Genomic DNA, 15,153 nt, shown 5'->3' with positions numbered 1-15,153 from the left:
ACAACCTGTACAACTGAAACCACAGGGACCGAGGAAACACATTCACCCACCGCTCCACCTTCAACCACCTCCCCAATCACAACATTCTCTGCAACAACGACCATAACATCACCCACACCCACACCCACAGGACCACCTCAATCATCATCAACATCACACAAAACACAATCGTCAACCACTTCCACCAGTGCTTATCCAACTGTGACCACGACCACATCGACAGCTAGTGAAACACCAACTGAAACAAGGCAAACATCAACCTCACCCACTACAGTCACTTTAACCCCAAAAACGAGCACTTCAACAAGCACAACCGTGACTGCAACTACAACTGCTCAGTCATCATCCCCAACAGCAACAATCAGCATAATGTCACCTTCTACAGAATCCACAACCATGACAGTATCCAAAATATCAACTACAACCACAGCATCAACCCCGATAACATCTTCAAAACTGCCAACATCCACACCCACTCCACATACAACTAGCACTGCGGAAACACCCACCGTCTCAAAGACAACGACAACCTGTACAACTGAAACCACAGGGACCGAGGAAACACATTCACCCACCGCTCCACCTTCAACCACCTCCCCAATCACAACATTCTCTGCAACAACGACCATAACATCACCCACACCCACAGGACCACCTCAATCATCTTCAACATCACACAAAACACAATCGTCAACCACTTCCACCAGTGCTTCTCCAACTGTGACCATGACTACATCGACAGCTAGTGAAACACCAACTGAAACAAGGCAAACATCAACCTCACCCACTCCAGTCACTTTAACCCCAAAAACAACGAGCACTTCAACAAGTACAACGGTGACTGCAACTACAACTGCTCAGTCATCAACCCCAACAGCAACAGTCAGCATAACGTCACCTTCTACAGAATCCACAACCATGACAGTATCCGAAACATCAACTACAACCACAGCATCAACGCCGATAACATCTTCAAAACTGCCAACATCCACACCCACTCCACATTCAACTCGCACTGCGGAAACACCCACCGGCTCAAAGACAACGACAACCTGTACAACTGAAACCACAGGGACCGAGGAAACACATTCACCCACCGCTCCACCTTCAACCACCTCCCCAGTCACAACATTCTCTGCAACAACGACGACAACTTCACCCACACCCACACCCACAGGACCACCACAATCATCATCAACATCACACAAAACACAATCGTCAACCACTTCCACCAGTGCTTCTCCAACTGTGACCACGACCACATCGACAGCTAGTGAAACACCAACTGAAACAAGGCAAACATCAACCTCACCCACTACAGTCACTTTAACCCCAAAAACAACGAGCACTTCAACAAGCACAACGGTGACTGCAACTACAACAGCTCAGTCATCATCCCCAACAGCAACAATCAGCATAACGTCACCTTCTACAGAAACCACAACCATGACAGTATCAACAATATCAACCACAACCACTGGCTCTACAACAACTACTATCTGTACAACTGAAACGGTAGAGACTACTGAATCACAGTCAACCTTATCTCCATCTTCACCCACCTCCCAAGTCACAAAATCCTCTACCATGGCAACGTCTTCACTTGTTTCAACTGTGTCACCAAATGTAACATCTCCAACAACTTTCCAATCATCAACGTCCAGAATTACTAGAATGCCTCCACCTATATTTACAAGCATAACCTCTGTGAGTTCTGCTACCTCTGAAAATGTCACCGTCAGTCAGTCTACCACAAATGTCAACAAATGGAGCACAACTACTGCAGTCACTGTTCCAGTCACCAGGACTGCATCAGCAAGTACTGTGTCTGCAACTACGATCAAGATACCTTCAACATTTTCTCAACCAACACCGACTGCTTCCTCTGTGAATTCAACGATTTCTCCTACTACAAGCTATCCATCTGCAACAACAGAATGTTTTTGCATTGTAAACGGAACTGTGTATTCTCAAGGTAATTTGGTTTTTGCTTTGTTCACCCTGTCTCTTCTGTTCATTTTGGGATTCGTCTGTTTAAGATCTTCTAAATCATATATACTCCTAAAACTTTTGATTTTAAGCTCCCTTGGTTGTTAACTTGCTCTTTGAGTTACATTCCTCTCTATTTATTTTCAAAATCAACCTATTCAGAGAATGCTCTGACAGACCTGTGAGGCAGGAGGGACTTGAACCTAGGCCACATTGCCTGGAGGTAGGGACATTACCACTGCACCACAAGAGCCGTCTCTTGGTACCTTTCTGGTCCCTCAGGTTGGATTTACTTCAAATGTTGTATTGGGTTTTTCATTCACTTCGATACAATGTCATATCATGTCATGTCATTATGTGAGTTAGCCTAAATTTACTTCTCAACAAATGAAACTCATTTTTGCCAGTTCAACAGTTGTGTGAGTTTAACCTCAAATGTTACAGTATTCTAGTATTTCTTACTCTAATGCTCATAGACATCAGCTCCTTGTATTTCCAACTTCCTCTCAAACTTTTAGCATATTTTTTAGAATTAGAATTCCTCATGTGGAAACAGGCCCTTCACCCTATTAAGTCCACACCGACCCTCTGGAAAATAACCCACCCCCCTACCCGATATTTACTCATGACTGAGGAACCTCGCCTATATATCCTGAACACTATGGACAATTTTGCACGGCCAATTCATCTAACCTGCACATCTTTGGACTGTGGGAGGAAACCCATGCAGACATGGGGAGAATGTGCATACTCCACACAGACAGTCGCCCAAGGCTGGAATCAAACCCAGGTCCCTGACGCTGTAAGGCAGCAGTGCTAACCACTGTGCCACCATGCTTTTCCACATGTTTCTCCTGAGTTTCTGTGCAATAAATCTTGCAGGCCTGTTGATCTATTTTGAACTATGCATATTTATTTGGCACTTCCTGATCCTGCAATTTTTTTATAGGTAGCATGCTTAAAACAATATCCTTAATCTCGTTGGTCTTCAAAGAATATGTTGATAATCATTTAAGGGAATAAAATTAAACAAGAGATTGAAAAATAAAGATTTGCTGCTGAGATGAAATGAATATCATTGCAGACAGCACTGAGCTTCTATATATTTGTATTTAGCCTTCACCTCACCAACATCAGAAAATAATCTTCTCATTTTTTTGAAGCTGGATTTTTAAAAAATCATATAGCTGTAAACAAATCTCCCAATCATTGCATCAAAATCAATTTGATCCTTCAATGTTCTCTGTCACCCAGTGATGGCATGACTTCCATTTCCAATATATTAACTTGATTAGTCACCATTACTACCTAAAGAAGGTGTATTTTTCTCTTCATTGTGTTTGAAAATCTGATATCTCCCAGTGAAATGAAGACAAAAGTAAGGCAAAGAACCTGAGATTTTCTGGTCCAGCCCAGAGTGTTTGATATTTATCAGATGAAGGTAAGTCCATCTTGCTGTTGTACAGCAAATGGTTTGGACCACTATAATGATTATAAGGTACGTGACTCCCTTTCCTCTCATACACCAGCACTTCTACACACCCCAAGGGTGACATCATGGACTTCAGACTGGAAGTAAACCCAAGATTAAGATGCAAGACCTTTGTAAGAGAAGGGTTTGTGTGGTACTGCACCTGGAGCATAAAAAAAGATAGGCGGAATGTTTGTGTTCTTGCAGATGGAAATATTTGAAAATTCATATGCTGCTTCTTTGAGATTCTTTCCATAATGTTATACACATATAATGTTGTCAAATTGAAACACGAAACGCCATGACTGTTTTAGTACATGGTAATTATGATTTTCTAATTGGGAGTGGCTATGTAGAATAACTTCTACGGAAACAAAGAAAGAGTTCATAGTTCTGATTAATTAAATCAGTCTCAATCCATATTCAAATGTGAGAAATATCACAATTTTCAATAACTAATTTCATATGATTAATAATTTTGAGTTCAAAATTAGGTAATCATATTTTCATTTGAAATTAATATGCCCTACATAATCATTGGGCTGCATATAGATTTTTGCCATTTAGATTAATAATCGTCTATTAATTTTGCATTTTGTACTTCTTCTCATTTCAATGTTATTTAACACTGTATATTAAGAAGAATACCATTTTTAATATTGCTATGCTGATCTTCACAGTATACTATTGCTTTCGTTTGTTTTGTACCATTGTGTGTTGTGTCTGTTACCACTGAGTCTGTGTGACTGATATATTTTGTCAAATTCAGTTCAAAAATTGATCTTGCATTGACTCGCTTTGGATGTGCAAATGGCTTTTTTCCAGTAGAAATTTGTGTAATATTGTGTTGGTAAGATGTCAATAATCAGTTGAGACTGTCGTAGAATAATTGTAAACATCTATTTGTAACTTTTGCTACTTAATGACATGGGAAGCCCTTTTGTGAATCTTCTGTTTACTGTGTGCTATTAAAACACATTAAATTCAGTATCTTCCTTTTTGTACATTTTAGGTGAAACTATATATAACTACACTGACAAAGATGGATTTTGCATCTTTGCAAAATGCAATGCCACTTGTAGTATTGAAAAACATATATGGCCTTGTGGAACCACAACACCTTCTCCTACAAGCACACCTATGAGTAGTACCAGCTATACAACTGAAACTATCACAAAAATAGAAGCTTGTCCAGATTTTGATCCTCCAAGACAGGCAAGTATATGTTATATGATAGCACCGTACTTTATGGCAAGAAGACAATGTCAATTTTATAATGTATTGAGCAATCATTATACCTGCATATGATTCAGTCGCCAGATTAGTATGTTTGATCTCATAGGAGCAGGAGCAGGCCATTTGGCCCTTTCAGCCTTTTTGCAATTTTAGATCTTGGCAGATCATTTACTTTAATACCATTTTCCCAAAAGATCCCCATAATCCTTGATGTCATTCATAGCACAATAAAATTATTATGTTAATTATAATCAGGAGTAAAATGTGTGAAATCAAATCAGTGATATCACCTGACAGTTCCTCCGACCTAAGGAGTCAAATGTTCCAACTCTAGATGAAAATAACATTCGATGTCAAGTTATTCAAGGATCTGAATTAGTTACTAGATGCAGCACTATGCAATGGTGAACTCTCAATAAAGACCAGCACAATACATTGCATAAGATAATAGTATTGAAGAAGGAAACATAGCTATAGATGGCCATTCAGATTATTCACCCAAACTACTTAAGATAGAAAGGCGGTAGTTGAAAATTACACCAGAAGCTATCTAAATAAAGCTGGAATGGAAACAGCACAGTTCATTAGTGTCTACAGTCAGGTCCAACTGGAAACGGCAATGATGAATATTAACAATAAATTATTCAGGAAAGGATAAAAATACTAATAATAGATGTTTAAATAGAATATGATAAATAGTATGTACCATGCCTGAATGTATGTCTAAACTATTTGTCTATTTATTACAGCATAATGAGACATGGTTACTCTGTGAATGTTTAATGGCAACATGTATAGAAAAGAATATCATTTCCATACAACCTGTGGTCTGTCCAACTGTTGAACCTCTTGAATGTGCCAATGGCCATGAACCTGTCAAAGTGTACGATGAAAATGGTTGTTGTTACCATTATGAGTGTGACTGTAAGTACAAAATTGAAAGAAAATGACAATTTCTTAATCAAAACTATTAACCTGGTTGATTGCCCTTCTCCATATCTTCTTGTCAATCATTCATTCTTGTTCCAATTCCACATTGTTTAAATCTCTCACCACCACATGCTTCCACTTGATCTTAGGCCGCCTTCTTCTCATCTTCCTGCCAGGCCCATCTTCATCACTTTCCTTACCACAATTACAATCTCACTTGTTCTCTCTCTCTATGCAACGGATCGTCATGCCATTTCAATTTCTCATGAGCTATTTCCTTCAATGCTTCCACTATTTTCACTAACCCCTGATGTAATGACTCTAGAGTTTATCCTTTTTCATCACTCCAGATGTCGATAGCATATTTGTGGTAGGTGTAGTGGTTGTTGTTCTTGGCCTATCTCACCGCATACCATTCTCAGAAAAATCACCACTCACCATAGATCACAGAATTGACTATCATCCCTAGTGCAGGTGCTGTCTTCAAAAACAATTGTGCACCCAGACAAGCACTGTCAATCATGTTATCCTACACAGCTCCTCATATTTTCTGCAGTCATCGCAAACAGGGAGAATCAGTGTTCCACTTTGCTGACAGGATCCTGAACACAGTGTCCTTGCTGTAGCATTACACCGATCGTTAACAGTTCAACCCAAGGTACAGGATCAAAGTGAAAAGTGTCCTGTAAGTGGATCAGACATGTGCCATAAGGGATCTTGGAGGCTGACAAATACAGAATGTTAATATCCATGGATGTGGGTTATGTGTGGCTGGTGCCCATGCAGGGTGCTCTATTATGTAGGTGTGCTTTGTCCAAAATTGAATTCATGTGGAAAAAACAAGGAATTCAACACAACAAACATTCTGTCTGGTTTCCCTGTTGGGTTTCCTTGATGTCGAGCTAATTGATTGAGTTTGGTAAGATTGCAACCACAATATTAATGAGGCAAATTGTGTTGTCAACAGGGACCTTAACAAGCATTAATCAATGTTAATTGGCAATTCACTGCTGACTGGCAAAAATCTAGTCATGTCACTTGTGTAAAGTGTAAAATATGGGCGCGATGATCTTGATTAATTAAAGATGCTTGCCTAATTTTGTCACACATCTTGCCATAGCCATGTCATTCAGATCCCTATGAGATTCTGCCTATAATCTCTCTCAACATTCCAGCCAGAGACTGCTTGCAAGTAGAATATGAGGATAATGCAAAAAGTGAGAGAAAGAATAGTGATCATCTATTCATAGATTGAACAACTATTATATTCAGTTGTTATTTTGATCAGTGTTTCGTTTTTCATATTTTACCTTAACATTAACAAATGAAATGCTAATGTCCACTTTTTACTGGGGTTTCATTCAGTAGGATTTTTTAACATCAATATCAGAATTGTGGCAATGAAGTAGCTGAATAACCATTTTAAAGAAAGAAGATAATGAAAAGGACCAGTCATAAAGTAACATCCCAAAGAGCTTGCAGTTAATGTATTATTCTTCAAGTATAATTAAGCAAATATGATTTAAAAAAATCAGATTTCTCACAATCAACAATGTGTTGATGACCATATATTTTGGCAGGTGATGTTGGTTGGGAGCTAAAATATACATGGATACCTTTTCTCATCTTCGGAATGTGCCAAGGGTTTATTCAGTGTCAGTTGAGAGGGTATTACTATTTTGATGGCAAAAGTAGCTTTGGAGAAAGCAAAACTACTGAAAATGAATTATTGTCACGTATCTTGTTGGAGGGAATCCTGAGGGACAAGGTTTACATATATTTGGAAAGGCAAGGACTGATCAGGGATAGTCATCATGGCTTTGTGCGTGGGAAATCAAGTCTCACAACTTGATTGATGTTTTTTGAAGAAGAAGCAAAGAGGATTGATGAGGGCAGAGCAGTGCATGTGTTCTATATGGACTTCAGTAAGGTGTTTGACAAGGTTCCTCATGGGAGACTGGTTAGCAAGGTTAGAACTTATGGAATACAGGGAGAACTAGCCATTTGGATACAGAACTGGCTCGAAGGTAGAAGACAGAGGGTGGTGGTGGAGAGTTGTTTCTCAGACTGAATGCCTGTGACCAATGCAGTGCCACAAGGATCAGTGCTGGGTCCACCACTTTTTATCATTTCTATAAATGGTTTGGTTGTGAACTCAGGAGGTATAGTTAGTAGGTTTGCTGATAACACCAAAATTGGAGGTGTAGTGAAAGAAGGCTACCTCAGATTACAATGGGATCTTGATCAGATGAGCCAATGGACTGAGGATTAGGTAAATGCAAGGTGTTGAATTTTGGCAAAGTAAATCTTAGCAGGACTTATACACTTAATGGTAAGGTCCTAGAGAGTGTTGCTGAACAAACAGACCTTGGAGTGCAGGTTCATAGCTCCTTGAAAATAGAGTCGCAGGTAGATAGGATAGTGAAGAAGGTGTTTGGTGTGCTTTCCTTTATTGGTCAAAGTATTGTGTATAGAAGTTGGGAGGTCATGTTGCGGCTGTACAGGACATCGGTTTGTCCACTTTTGGAATATTGCGTGCAATTCTGGCCTCCTTCCTATTGGAAAGACGTTGTGTAACTTGAAAGGGTCCAGGAAAGATTTATAAGGATGTTGCCAGGGTTGGAGGATTTGAGCTATAGGGAGAGGTTGAATAGGCTGGCGCTGTTTTCCCTGGAGCATCGGAGGCTAAGGGGTGACCTTATAGAGGTTTATAAATGAGGGGCATGGATAGGGTAAATAGACAAAGTCTTTTCCCTGGGATGGGGAAGTCCAGAACTTGAGGACATTGGTTTAGGGTGAGAGGGGAAAGATATAAAAGAGACCTAAGGAGCAACGTTTTCACGCAGAAGGTGGTACGTGTATGGAATGAGCTGCCAGACAAAGTGGCGGAGGCTGGTACAATTGCGACATTTAAAAGGCAACTGGATGGGTATATGAATAGGAAGGGTTTGGAGGGTTATGGTCTGAGTGCTGGCAAGTGGGACTACAGTAGGTTGGGATATCTGTTCGGCATGGACAAGTTGGACCAAAGGGTATATCCTTATGACTCTATGACTCTATCTAGTTCTGGGCTTAGCTACACTTCAGCATTTAAGCAATGATTGTGGTGACAAATGTATTAGTGCTACTGCTACACCTAATCATTTACTGTATTTTATTTTATTGTGGAGGAATATCTTTAATTGTTATGTGTAACTGTTTAGCTGCTACTTTGATGAAGTAAAAGAGAAAACATGGTAGAATATGTGAAATGGAATATATCACAAGTTCATTTTACAAGTTATTTTGACTTCCTTAGGAAAAATAATTTCTATATTATTGCTGACTTTAAAATTTAATATCCACGTAGGCTACTGCAATGGATGGGGAGGATCACATTTTGTTACATTTGATGGCCAATACTACACCTATGATGGCAATTGTACCTATGTCCTTGTGGAAGAAACAACCCCATCATCTACCAATTTTGGTATTTACATTGACAACTATCACTGTGACGTTCAAAATAGTGTCTCTTGCCCACATGCTATTATGGTGAAATTTGAAAACCTGGACATACAGATCACAAATACTGATCCAACTGGAATTCAGCACCAGGTAACTATATGTATTTTTGTCCTTGGAAGCACTTTACCATGCATTGATTGCAATCATTTAAGTGGCTAACATAAAAGGGACCTTAAACTTTTATTTATACATCAGATAAAAGGGAAGGGAAACAATGGTGAATTCCAATTAGGGACCAAACGGTAAACCTGCACACAAAGGCAAAGACTGTGACTGACATAATACATGTCATTACTAGTGTCTCAACCAAACCCTGAGTGAGATTCCCCAGTTTGTTACAGTTCCAAATAGGAAACCCAAATTGTTAAGGTCCCATGTGAGGAGGGATTAAGCTAAGGTAGATATTTTTTGAGCAGTAAAGGAATTAAAGGATATGGTGAGAGTGTGGGTAAGTGAATTTGAGTCCACGAAAAGATCAGCCATGATCTTATTGAGTGGCAGAGCAGGATTGGAGGGCCAGACGGTCTACTCCTACTATTAGTCCTTATGTTTTTATGAACCTTCATTATTCACCCTGGGAAAAACGTCTTGACTATCCACTCTGCCTGTGCCTCTCGTCATCTTGTATATCTCTATCAAGTCACCTCTTATCCTTCTTCTCATGAGAAAAGCCCCAGCTCCCTCAATCTTTCTTCTTAAGACATGCCCAGTTCAGGGAGCATCCTAGTAAATCTCCTCTGCACCCTCTCTAAAACTTCCACATCCTTCCTACAATGAGCAACCAGAACTGAACACAACATGTTAACCATAGTCTAACCAGAGCTGCAGCATAAACTCAGGGCTCTTAAATTCAATTCCCCTGCTAATGAAAGCCAACATACCATACACGTTCTAAGCCTCTATCAACTTGGGTGGCAAATTTGAGGGATCTATGAATGTGAAATCCAAGATCCCTCTGTTCCTCCACACTGGCAAGAATCCTGCCTTTAACCCTGTAATCTGCATTCAAGTTCGACCTTCCAAAATGAATCACTTCACACTTTTCCAGGGTTGATCTCATATACTGCTTCTCAACCAAGCTCTGCAAGCTGGCAATGTCCCATTGGAACCTACAAACAGCTCTCCACAACTCCACCAACATTTGTGTAATCAGCAAACTTACTAACCCACCCATCCACCTTTTTATTCCGGCAAAAGTGAGGACTGCAGATGCTGGAAACCAGAGTTTAGATCAGAGTGGTGCTAGAAAAGAACAGCAGGTCAGGCAGCATCCAAGCAGCAGGAAAATTGACGTTTCGGACAAAAGCCCTTTATCAGGAATGGAGGCAGGGAGTCTCCAGGGTGGAGAGATAAATTGGGGGGGTGGAGCTGGGGAGAAGGTAACAAAGAGTACAATTGGTGAATGGGGGTGGGGATGGAGGTGATAGGTCAGGGGGAGGGTGGAGCGAATAGCTGGGAAGGGAGATTGGCAGGTAGGACAGGTCATGAGGACAGTGCTGAGCTAGAAGGCAGAGGAAATGGGAATACAGGATGGCATTTTTGCAGGAGGTAGGGTGGGAAGAGGTGTAATCCAGGTAGCTGTGGGAGTCGATGGGTTTGTAAAAAATGTCAGTGTCAAGTCGGTCGTCATTAATGGAGATGGAGAGGTCCAGGCCACCCATCCACCTTCTCATCCAAGTCATTTATAAAAATCACAAAAAGCAGAGGTCTCAAAACATATCCCTATGGAACACCATTGATCACCATGTCCAGGCTGAATACTTTCCATCTATTATCACCCTCTATCTTCTATGGACCAGCCAATTCTGTATCCAGACAGCCAAATTTCCTTGTATCCCATACCTCCTTACTATCTGAATGAGCCTACCATGGGGAACCTTATCAAATGCCTTACTAAAATCCATATATACCACATTCACTGCTCTACCTTCATCAATGTGTTTTGTCACATCCTCAAAGAAACCAGAAGGCTTGTGAGGCATGACCTGTTTCTCATAAAACCATGTTGACTATCTCTAATCAAACTATGCTTTTCCAAATGATCATAAATCCTGTCTCTCAAAATCCTGTCCAATAATTTGCCTACCACTGACATAAAACTGACTGGTTTGTAATTCTCAGGGTTATTCCTATTCCCTTTCTTGAACAAGGGAATAACACTTGCCATCCTCCAATCATCCGGTACTACTCCAGTGGACAGTGAGGATGCAAAGATCATCACCAAAGGCTCAGCAATCTCTTCCCTTGCTTCCTGAAGAAACCTTGGGTATATCCTATCTGGCCCAGGAGACTTCACCATCCTCATGTTTTTCAAAATTCCCAGCACATCCTTATTCTCAGCATCAAACTGTTTGACCAAATCAGACTGTTTCACACTGTCCTCACAAATGACAAGGTCTCTCTCACTAGTGAATACTGAAGGAAAGTATTCATTAAGGACCTTCCCTATCTCCACTGACTCCAGGTGCAGGTTCCCTCCATTATTCCTGATCGGCCCATTCCCTCACTTTGGCCAGTCTCTTTTTCCTCACATAAGTGTAGAACGCCTTGGGATTTTCCTTAATCCTACTCGCCAAGGGTTTTTCATGCCCCCTTCTCACTCTCCTAAGTCCATTCTTCAGTTCTTTCCTGGCTACCTTGTAACCCTCCAGAGCCCTGTCTCATCCTTATTTCCTCAACTTTAAATGAGCTTCCTTCTTCCTCTTGATTAGATGTTCCATATTTCTTGTCATCCAAGGTTCCTTCACCCTATCATCCCTTCCTTTCCTCAGTGGGACAAACCTAACTAGCACTTGCATCAAGTGCCCCATAAACAACCTCCACATTTCTGTTGTGCATTTCCCTGAAAATATCTGTTCCCAATTTATGCTCCATAGTTCCTGCCTGAAAGCATTGTAATTCCCCCTCCCCCAATTAAATACTTTCCTTTATCACCTGCTCCTATCCATCTCCATGACTATAGTAAAGGTCAGGGAGTTGTGATCACTGTCACTGAAATGTTCTCCCACCAAGAGATCTGACATCTGACCTGGGTCACTGCCGAGTACCAAACCCAATATGGCCTCCCATCTAGTCAGTCGATCGACATGTTGAGTAAATAATCCTTCCAGAACCCACCTGACAAAAATCTGCTCCAATCAAACGATTTAATAATGTTTAATAAACAAAGTTTATAAGAATCAATCTCTGAATTGTTCATGGGTTGGACTGGTAGCCTTGACATTGGTAGTTGATCAATCAAGTTTTAAGATTCTTCACTTTGTAGGCTAATGCAAATTCATTCGACATGATGTTTATAAATTGGTTTGCACTTGGATCGAGAGAGGTCCTCCTTTACCTGCAACACAAGGGTAACTATGGGATAGTTCTTTGACAGTGACCTTCACAACATGCTAATGTTCAAACTAGTTTACACATAAGCCAGCAGATTTGAAACGACCTTTTTAATGCCTGTTTTATATATTTCTCCAGGGTGACACAGCCATGTCTGCAAGAGGTAGCTTTCTGTTGAGAGGACAGAGATAGTCAGCTCCCCACACTCTCCACCAACATCATTATTTCTCCTTGTTAAGTCTCTTCTAATTGAAGTTTTCCTGACAATTTACATTTGGCTCACACAGGACTTTTCTAGACCCTTACCGAATCTAAAGTATTAGTTGGCTGTCGCAGTCCTCCACTTAATACAACACACTTTGATAAAGCAGAAAATGTCTATAAATCCTTTGGATGATAATCCATCACAATAACCTAGAGAAGTGAATGCTATCAACACAGATGCAAGTAAGAAGATAATAGCAACATTGGATATGTAATGAGTGGATGAAGAGGGGAAAAAAAACTTAAAAGATTGTTAACAAAAGTAGAAAAATTACTTATTTTTCATGCAAACTACTGAAGAAAGTAAAGATGGAAATTCTGGGGATATTGTAGGAATTTTCTGATCATAATCTCCCAGTCCTCCTTTAGATATAGTTAAATGCTAGACAATTGCAAATGTTACTAATGTCAGAAAACATTAGTGGCAAGATATGTTGAAACATTAATTTGGGAAAAAATTAACACTTAGCAAAGTATGTTCTAATAATAGCAAAATTAAAGCCCAATTACTACAGCATAAGTGCATAATTAGCTAAGGGACAGAAAGTAAAAAAATTATGGAGAAGTGTTGTTTTTTAGATTGTGGAAAACTTGAGAATAGTCCTTGGGATGAAAGATATGAGTTATGCAGACAGACATGGAAAATCGGTGTAGTTCTTATAGCAGAGAGATTATGGGGAGATTTGAAGCTATTCAAAGTCCTGAAGGATTTTCCTGGAGTAAACAAGGATAAACTGTTTCCGTCGCAGAAGGGTCAATAATGAGAGGATACAGATTTACAGTACAAGATAAAAGAGCCAAAGGTGGCATAAAGAAAACAGTTTTTTGAGTTCTTACAAACTTACACTGCTTTAAAGGGCAGTGGATGGATTTAGTAATACTACTTTTTGAGTAATTGCATATATACTTGAAGGGAAAAAGTTTGGGGGAAATATGAGTCTGTGGAAAAAGTTTGGGGGAATATGATTAATTGGTTTCCTCTGCTAAAGAGTCAGTCTGGATTTGAGATGTTCTTCTTTGGCACTGTATGATTCTACATAAAACCACTTCTGACATTCAGAAAAATTATAACAGTTCATCTTAATTTTCAGGTAACTGTTAATGACAGCATTGTGTCACTACCCTATTCAAGAGATGGTGTGAAAATCTCCAGCTCAGGCCTTAATGTGATGCTTGAAATTCCCAAACTAAAGGCATTTGTTACGTTCAATGGTTTAGCTTTTGCAATCAAACTTCCAAGTGAAATGTTTGAAAATAATACGCAAGGGCAGTGTGGTAAGCATTTATATTATCTATAAACTCTTTGAAATAAGACATTTAGGAAGTATGAGTTTTGATTTGTGCACATTAAAGACAAAATTATTAAAAACATTACAAATACATAAAGCCCTAAGAGAAAATCTATGTATTCCATAGTAATAGATATTTCAATTTCATTTGTACCTTATATTAAACTGTACTTGAAATAATGTAAGTACCTACGGAATTACTTCCTTATCTTGTAAGCTCTGCCAGCTGATTTATTTTCAAGAGTGTTCAAACATAAGTGTACATTTTCTCAGTGCTAATAAGGAATACTCTAAGGCAAGCAAATGCTGATAATGTTGCAATACTTGAATATGTGGATGACATATGGTAACTAGTAGGTTAATGTTGCCTACATATTCTAGAGCTTGTTAGAAATACATTCTGTAGACCTCTTTGCAAAAAAAACATACTTGTGGTCTCTTGGGTAAACATCCTTGCAACATTTTTACAAACCCATAAGGGCCAAATCTCAACTGATGACTGATCCATGACACTGCTGAAAAACATCAGTGTAGAGGTTGTACTTAATTATATAATGGTGTAAAGATATTTCTAGTCATCTTGTTCAGAAATCTTATTGCACATATCTGGAGCCAGAAGGACTTGAATTCAGGCCTGAACAAGTATCCTGTTGATTTCCTCTTCTATAAACCATGACCATTGCTGTTGACTGTACTGACATACTTTCACCACAGTTAAGGACAGTTAATACAGTATATATAATAAATAGCATTATGAAGACTTTATTTTGGAGGGAATGAAGGATTGTAAATTTATTTCAAATCCTGTGGAGATAAGTTCAATGAAAACATACATTGATACTTTTTGTGTTAGCAAGGCATTTATCAGAAATCACATGTTCCATGTTGGGTCTTGTTTCCTTGAATTCACCTCAAAGAAAACGTCTGACTGTTTTTACAAGGAAACAACTAATTCTGTTGGAGATTGGTTGTATTTTATGTAAGGAGAAACCTGCTGGAAAAAAGAAGCTTTCCAGTTGAGCTCTCTTGTTTCATGAAAATAGCCTTTATTGTGAGTCCTCTAAACAGGTTTCATGACATTTCTTGAAATTCTGCATCTGCAAAGGACCCCAGCAACAGGTGAATGTGTTCAGT

General features: G+C 39.5%; 1 protein-coding gene across 1 annotated transcript in view; it reads left to right on the top strand.

Moving 5' to 3' along the window:
• LOC122557980 (mucin-2-like) overlaps nt 1-15,153 on the top strand; it is a 172,991-nt gene that overhangs the window by 103,131 nt on the left and 54,707 nt on the right. The window contains exons 31-35 of the mRNA XM_043706283.1: nt 396-1,975; nt 4,473-4,675; nt 5,446-5,620; nt 8,976-9,223; nt 13,822-14,005. Of these exons, the coding sequence (XP_043562218.1) occupies nt 396-1,975; nt 4,473-4,675; nt 5,446-5,620; nt 8,976-9,223; nt 13,822-14,005 (2,390 nt within the window). The remainder of the gene's footprint in view (nt 1-395; nt 1,976-4,472; nt 4,676-5,445; nt 5,621-8,975; nt 9,224-13,821; nt 14,006-15,153) is intronic.

This window comes from Chiloscyllium plagiosum, chromosome 16 (assembly GCF_004010195.1).
Source record: "Chiloscyllium plagiosum isolate BGI_BamShark_2017 chromosome 16, ASM401019v2, whole genome shotgun sequence".
In the NCBI taxonomy this organism is placed as follows: domain Eukaryota; kingdom Metazoa; phylum Chordata; class Chondrichthyes; order Orectolobiformes; family Hemiscylliidae; genus Chiloscyllium; species Chiloscyllium plagiosum.
Note: the sequence above shows the minus strand (reverse complement) of the source record. Positions and strands in the feature narration are given on the sequence as shown.